This window comes from Cydia pomonella, chromosome 18 (assembly GCF_033807575.1).
Source record: "Cydia pomonella isolate Wapato2018A chromosome 18, ilCydPomo1, whole genome shotgun sequence".
NCBI lineage: Eukaryota > Metazoa > Arthropoda > Insecta > Lepidoptera > Tortricidae > Cydia > Cydia pomonella.
In genome coordinates, this window is record NC_084720.1 from 14,681,291 (window position 1) to 14,689,674 (window position 8,384).

General features: G+C 34.6%; 1 protein-coding gene across 2 annotated transcripts; it reads left to right on the plus strand.

Annotated features, from left to right (window-relative positions):
• Positions 1-671: 671 nt before the first annotated feature.
• LOC133527874 (uncharacterized protein K02A2.6-like) lies at positions 672-5,344 on the plus strand. Of its 2 annotated transcripts, none has more exons than XM_061865067.1 (2): positions 672-2,076; positions 2,453-5,344. In XM_061865067.1, exon 2 carries the CDS (start codon positions 2,974-2,976, stop codon positions 5,026-5,028), a length of 2,055 nt encoding a protein of 684 aa, XP_061721051.1. In that variant the 5' UTR covers positions 672-2,076; positions 2,453-2,973; the 3' UTR covers positions 5,029-5,344. Both variants share the same exon structure in this region, with proteins under 2 accessions (XP_061721051.1, XP_061721052.1).
• The last annotated feature ends 3,040 nt before the right edge of the window (positions 5,345-8,384 follow it).

Here is an 8,384-nt window from a genome sequence, read left to right on the forward strand (position 1 = left end):
AAACTCAATGCGTAGGTAATCTAAGAGTTCACTTTTTATTTTATTTTATTTATTGGGGAAAAAACAGACATAGGCATATTATACAAAAAAGAGATAAACATTCAAAAAGCGAAACGAGGGACTACACATATATAATGTTAAATATAAGACTAAGTTCATATTGGGCCAAAAGTGCCTAGTTAAACCGGCTATCTTGACCGTTTGCCTCGTTTGAATTTATTGAGCCACAGTAATAACAGCCAAGGTCGGAAAGTGTTGAGCGAGGCTACGGAGCAAAGTTAACCAAACGGATTGCGGCTTCTTGTTAGCTGGATTAGTGTCAGCACATTTATAGCTAAAATAAGGTCACACAGAAGTAAAGTTAACTGGGATGATTGGGTAGGATGACTGTGATTTATGTTACTTGTAAATATACCGAGTGTGGCCTAGAACAGAAGCAATTAATTAAACTGTAGGCTATACTCCTCAAACTGATTTAAATTTCTTCTCCAGATATGTCTTAACTGTATACACCGATAAGACAACTTACCCATTCTCCTTTAATATTTATATTAATATTTTATAGCTTATTAAGCAAAATGAAAGAGATAAATATGATTCTCATTATTAGTAGGCGGAAAAGTAACATTCAGTTTTTATTTTATATTGTCGACGAGTTAATATGTGCTTGGTAATTGTAGTATGCGTGAAATGGAATGGCTCTCTGCGGTGTGTCGTGTCTGTGTATTGTTGAGTTCCAATAAAATAAATCTACAAAATTAAGTAGTTTTAATCCAAGATATAATAGTGGCGACGAGGACATTCGGACAGCACGGCGAAGCAAATAAATTAACCACAAGAACAAAAGCGATCAGAAGTAAGAAATTATTTACTTAAATATATGTGATGGTAATGGCGGCTGCAAACTCACTGTGAGGTTATCTACAAAATACAAGGTACCTTAATAAGTCGTTATTACTCACATTCAGGGACCGGCCAAACGTGAAATGAAACGTAATGACAGATGTCAAGGCGGGTGATAAAGAAAATAAATTGATAGAAGACGCGGATGTCTTAATATCGTTGGTAAAACAAGGAAAAAGAAGTTATATTTACCGGTGTGGAAAAGACATTTTAATAAAAATAGTAAATGAAGAAGGTTTACAGTGCCCGCAAAATCCAACTGTCGACGCGTTACGGAAGTTGTTAAGTGATTACTACCAAAATAAAGGGCAAAGCCAACCAAAAATTTTAAAACACAATATCATGACAAACTACGAAATAAAACCATTTAACGGAGACAACTGGGAGGTCTTCGAGCAACAGTTAGAATCTTTAATACTCTTAAATGATGTACCAGAAGATAAACAAGTGGCATTGCTTATTACTAAACTAACCCCAAATGTATTTGAAACATTACAAATTCTGTGTAAGACAAAAAAACCAATAACATTAACTTACAAGGAGTTATGCGACAAACTACGAGATAAATATACACTAACTAAGACACCATTGTTAGACAGAGCCGAGTTTAGACGACGCAACCAACTACCTACTGAGACAATAGAAGAGTATGTGTTAAATCTCCGAAAATTATCTCGCAAATGCCATTTCAAAGACGAAGAAGACCAGATTAAAGAAAAACTTGTTGATGGAGTGTTCTCTAAACTAATTAAATTTGAACTGATGAAACAAAGTGCACAGGCAAAATTAGAAGATCTTATAAACCTAGCAAAAACAGTGGAGTCTGCATATAAGCAAGCTAATGGCGAAGAAGAAACAAGTAATATTTCATATGTCAAACCGAATTCCAGAACACCAAGACAGAGGTGTGCACCCCCAAAGAAGAATAATACTAATAACATGAAAAGTAAGTGTTTCTGCTGCGGGAAAGATAACCACATTAAAAATGATTGTACACTGAAGACAAAGTTTTGCTCGGAATGTGGCCAACAAGGTCATATATTTAAAATGTGCCCAAAGAAGTATCGACACACAAATGTTTTGGATGTAGCAAAGGAAGAAAACAAAGAAGATCAAGGATTAGAAGAAGAAAAAAAATTGTATGAAGAGTATGAAACTTATACATTTGACAGAGTAAGTAGAATTCCACCACATTTAATAGAGCTGACAATAGGACAGGGACAGAAAGTGCAGTTTGAAGTGGATACGGGTGCTGAAGTTTCAGTGATGCCCCTTAGTTACCACAAAAAATATTTAAAAGAGTATACTATGGAAAGATCGAAAGCTATATTTAGAAATTTTGACCAATCAGAGTCCCAGCCACTGGGCATTATTCGTAATATACCAGTTCAGTATAAGAATGTATACAAAGAATTAAATATATATGTGTCACATGACTCAACACCTTGTTTAATGGGTCGTGATTGGCTAAGTCAATTAAATATGTGGCCTCCAATTTTTAAGAGTGTAGCTTATTGTAATCCTAATACATTGGTTAAAAATGTTTCAGATGCCAAACAATTAATTGATCAAGAGTTCGCAGCAGTATTCAGCCCGGGGTGGGGTGCATTCAAAGGTGAAGCAATTTCATTAAAATTAAAAAAAGATGCTGTACCAAAGTTTCTGCCTGTTCGTCGTGTTCCCTATGCACTTCGAGATAAGGTAAAACATGAAATTGATAGATTACAACAGAATGGTCGCATAGTGTCCGTCGAACAGAGTCAATGGGGTACACCTGTAGTACCCATTATAAAACCGGACGGCTCTGTAAGACTTTGTGGGGATTATAAAGTCACTTTAAATCCAAATTTGGAAATAGACCATTACCCCCTTCCACACGTGGAGGACATTTTTGAAACCTTAAAAGAGGGAGAATACTACTGCGAGCTGGATCTTCGGGAAGCTTACTTACAAGCTGCTTTGACTGAGGAGAGCCAATTATTAACCACTATTGTAACAGAATTTGGGACATATAAATACAAATACTTACCCTATGGAGTTAATACTGGCCCTGGGTCATTTCAAAGACTAATGTGTAAAAAACTAATAGGTATACCAAACACAATTGTGTTTATTGATAACATCTACGTGGCAGGGAAAAGTTTGCAAGAAACTTATGAAACCCTTGTCAAAGTGCTTAATAGACTACAAGAATGCAATTTCAAATTAAAGCCCGAAAAATGTAAGCTTTTCACAAGCCACATAGATGTGTTTGGTTTTCGCATAAATAAAGAGGGAATGAGCCTAATAAAATCAAATATTGAGCCATTGTTAAATGTTCCAGCACCAACCAATCTAACAATGTTAAAATCATTTTTAGGTAAAGTTAATTATTACTCTAGGTTCCTTAAAGACATGGCTAAGATTCTTAGTCCATTATATGAATGTACCAAAATAAATAAATTCAACTGGACAGCGGATTGTCAAAAGTCTTTTGACACAATAAAAAATAAATTAGCCTCTGCAAACAATTTAAGACATTTCAACCCAGATCTCCCGATAATAGTAACTTGTGATGCTTCAAATTATGGACTAGCTGCCGTCTTATCGAACCGGGACCAAAATGGTACAGTTAGGCCCATAGCATATGCGAGCAAGAAATTAAACACAACTGAACAAAAATATGCTGCCATAGACAGGGAGGCCATGGGAATAGTGTTTGCGGTCACCAAGTTCTACAACTATATTTATGGCCGACAATTTGAATTGGAGACAGACAGTTCGGCTCTAGTCAGGATTTTTGGACCAACTAAAGGTATACCAAAAATGGCTGCAAAGCGGCTACAACACTATGCTATATTTCTCTCAGCGTTCAACTATAAAATTAAACATATAAAAACTAACAATAATCCAGCAGATTATTTGTCCAGAAATCCTGACAATAAAGAATGTCCCAGTCAACATGTCCATCCAATTTTTTATGTAGATAATTTGATGCATGTACTATATGCCAACAGTTCTGACATAGGCTATTTAAATTTTAAAATAATACAAGAAAATACAAAAAAGGATCAACTTTTGAGTAAAATAATTGAATATTGTAGAACAGGCTGGCCCAATAAAAATTTAATTAAATCAGAGCTTTTACCATTTTATAATAGGAAAACTGAAATAAGTGTGGATCAGGGCTGTTTACTTTGGGGACATAGAGTAATAATTCCAGAAACAAATCAAAAAGCAGTGTTAAAAAGTTTGCATAAAACACATTTTGGTATTATTCGTATGAAAGAAGTAGCACGGTCTTACTTTTGGTGGCCAAATTTAAATTCAGAAATAGAAAATATAGGAAAGTCATGTCTCATCTGTTTATCAAATCTTAAAAATCCCATAAAGTCCCCACAATCATGGCCAACGCCACCTACGGCATGGTATCGACTTCATGCGGACTTTTTGGGGCCATATTATAATAAGATGTATTTAGTAATTATAGACAGCTATAGTAAATGGCCAGAGGCTTTTGAAATGTCAAACATGACAGCTGCTAAAACAATTGATGTACTAGATAAGTTATTTAGCCGATTTGGATATCCGGACCAACTAGTTACAGATAATCAGACTACGTTCACAAGTACGGAATTTAACAACTATTGTAAAGAGAATAGCATTAAACAAATATTTGCGCCACCGTACCACCCAGCGACCAACGGAGCTGCGGAGAGATTTGTACAAACTTTTAAATCAGCTGTTACCAAAATAAGAGAAAGTGGATGCAGCATTAATGCTGCAATCAATTTATTTTTGTTTGACTATAGGACCACACCTCAACGGACTACAGGTGAAACGCCGGCCCGTTTGTTGCTGGGGAGGGAATTAAGGAATAGATTTAGCTGCCTGAAACCTCCACCTATAATTGAAAGTTTATCTGAAAGGGAGGGGAGAGAGGCATGTAAAAGAAAAGTTAAATTTGTAACAGGACAAAAAGTGATGGTTAGAGACTATAGAAAGGGCCATAAACCTTGGATAGTAGGGAAAATAGTATCAGAATCTGTTCCAGATTTAACTTATATAATTGAGGTACAAGGTATGATGTGGAAACGTCATATTGATCAAATGGTGTATTGTAATGAGGATGTCGAAAGTAATTAGACTTAAGTTATATGTCGTAGGCCAAGTTGAACTTGTATTTATTTATAAATGATGCCAAGATATATGTACTTGTTTTGAACAACTTAGTAACCAATCTAGGGTGATTCAAAGCATACTATCTAATAACTATTGTTGTAGTTCTTTTAGGGCTACAGTAGGATTAATTAATAATCCTTTGCCATGTATGTAGACCTAAGTAAAACTAGATTAGTTTTAGGATTAGTCCGGGAGAGTGTAGTATGCGTGAAATGGAATGGCTCTCTGCGGTGTGTCGTGTCTGTGTATTGTTGAGTTCCAATAAAATAAATCTACAAAATTAAGTAGTTTTAATCCAAGATATAATAGTAATAAAATACTATTGAAAATTCACCGCTAAATCGAACTGTTCATTGTAAGGAAATTTAAAAACCACCTGACTAATGGCACTGACATCGTCTCCATTGCTTTTTTAATGAGCTTTTTCTCTTAATAAGTAAAGTGCTCCGTCAAATATAAAAGAACTACAGAACAACAATAACAGTATTATATAACCATTCGTCTATTACTACAAAAAAAATCTTAAAAAATGTACTAATATTAAAGTACGAGTAATTACGTTAAATCATATCGTCTAAGAGCCTATAATCTCTTTAATTCGCGGCACAACAAAGGTACTAAGTTTCAACTTGAAAGGACTGAGAGATACTTAAGGAGTGAATATAATCCAAGTCTAGACTTGTTGCCTTTGATCTAGTTTCTAACGACATGTGATGAAGCTTATTATTTTTCACCACACCAACTGGTAAAGGCCCTCTTGATAATTCAAAAACGAATGAGAAAGTTGCATTTTATCCACATGTGGGCAAAGTAATCAGATGCAAGTTTTCAGTTGTTGTCATATGTTAGCTGGTAGAATTGCCTTTAAATTATGATTTTGAATGATAATTGTTGTATTTCGTTCATTTGGATTTGATTTGGTTTTATTTTTTTTGGTATTTAATAGTCAGTATTTTCCTTGCGTTGGTATGGTGAAAATGTTGTGTTTCACTCGGAGGCAAAGTTTGCTTAAAACCCTCGTGCCTTGAAAACCTCGAAACGTAGTTTAATTTTGAAATCTTTTGCTTGCTCGGGTATCATTATTAGGACGAGCGGGTAAACAACAACTTTCGGCCCGATTTGAAGAATGAGATACGAGAACGATAACTTCTGGTTTAGATATGTTTTCATTTAGATACCGCTTATATGTCGTATAATTGACGGAAGCAGCTCGATTCGGGCAACCAGTATCACTTTGACGTTAGAAATTTGGTACATATATCTTATTGGGATCACAGCGGTATCAAAATAAACGTCAATTTTGACATGTCGTTAAGTTATCGATCTTTTAAAGATCTTTCCAAGATCTTAAACGTGTCTTAATCATTCTTCGAATCGGGCCGTTTGCCCCCTTGTAATACAAATAACCATTGAAATATTAAATAACTATTGAATTATAATTTTTGTGAAAAATAATAATCATACATGAACGAAAATATTATATTAATTTTGATCCATAATGTCGAGTTGTAGCCCTATGCTGTAGCACGTAGTACTTTAATTTTTGCAGCAAACTACGTAGCTCTTTACCGAGCTAATTGCGATGCACGATGACAGCAATCCATCATTAGAACTCGATCTTGACAAAAATGTTGCTTAAAAAAACAAACTAGCTTAATAAACATAACAAAGAGGACAAATCATCAAAATGGGGCCATCTGTAAGACCTATATAGTTCCAATACCATTTATAAAACCTATATAATTACAATCAGAAAAATATTTTATCAAATCCGTTGAAAATTTACAGAGCTTAGAGCAATCACGCTTAAAAAAATAATTAACCTCTTCCTTTTGGAATTTGAAGTCGGTGGAAAACATGCAGTTGCACCCGTAGCCCGTAGCTTTGCGATCCTGGCGAAATAACGGTATTTTTTCTATGAAATTCTATTTCAGGAGAAAACGTTTTCCACTAATTAAATCTTAACAAATCGCCTTCATTTTGATGTCGATTGCTTCGGCATAACAGGCACTACTTAAATTTTTTTTTTTTTTAATTTTGAGAAAAGAAGGAAAACCTATAAAGCTACTTTTTCATTGTGTCAATAACTATTGTGTCAAAACTATGCCAGATTCTAAGCCGAAAGAATCCATACAGACTATTTTAGACCCAAAATAGAATACCATAAATAAATATGATCCTCAACGGCTTATACTTAAGGACTATTTTCCCTGTATTCGTTGATATCCAGGAGATAATTATAATCTACGTAACAAAGGCTTGTTTACTTAGAACGCCAAAAGGATGCCACGTCGAATTACAGCCCCTTTTATTTTCAACGTTTGAAGGTAAACACCACGCTGAATAATAAATGGCAACGTGATTTTTCTCGTGATAACTTTGAGGTTTTATCAGATATTTTTGAAGGAAATGCGAGTGGAAATTTGGAAGGAATATAATAGGTAGGTACTTGAGAGATTTTTGTCAGACAGCACGTTTTTTGTTACGTTTCCTAAAATAAAATACTGTATTTTTATATTAAGATGTAGGATATATGTTTTGTATTATTAAATCATTGAGGTATAGTACTAGAGTCGACATCCGAAAGAAAATGTTTTCGCACCTCAATGAAGTGCCGGCACTTCACTGCGTTTAGTACGTTTTCGACTACTGGCGAGGTGCCACGCAAGAAACGAAAAAAAAATGCGTTTCTGCGTTATAAAAAATGTATTATAATCTATCAAGAAACATAATAAAAGCAATATAATAAAAATCCACTGCGAAAAAACTCTTGTTAAAGTTTATTTAGTTTATTTTGAAACGTCACTTTAAACATCCATTGGTGGTACGCCATTTTCTTTGACGCATAAATTACTTTTCGCAGATGTAACACGCTTATTCTTTAACTTAGTGACAGACGTCAAACGCCGAAAACGGCGGACACAATTTGTTCTCGATAGCCTGTCTAGTACATCTATGTTAGTGTATTAAATACTCCCATTTATTAAGGCCCAGTTCGTTTTCTTCTCTCTCTCACTGAGTGTAAGCGCGAGCAAGATGGATGTGCGTACTCGGGACCACGGATATTATGTTTTTGAATTTTAATTTTTTGTGTGTTTTAATAATAAAAAAGTAGTCACTGAGTTCCCTCAAGCATAATATTTGAAATAATTTTCTTCTTTTTAGTGCTTGTGCTAAATATATTAAGTTTTAAGTGCATTTTAGACACATGTTCGTGATTCTTTTTCTATGGATCGAAAGTCAAAAACTCAGGATACGAATCGCTGAAGTCCTTAGAGAAATGCCTCTGATTGCTAGTCAAATTTTGATCTAAAAATCGC

Coding starts and splice junctions, on each gene's coding strand:
- LOC133527874 (XM_061865067.1), top strand. CDS start 2,974: ATGTGTAAAAAACTAATAGGTATACCAAACACAATTGTGTTTATTGAT.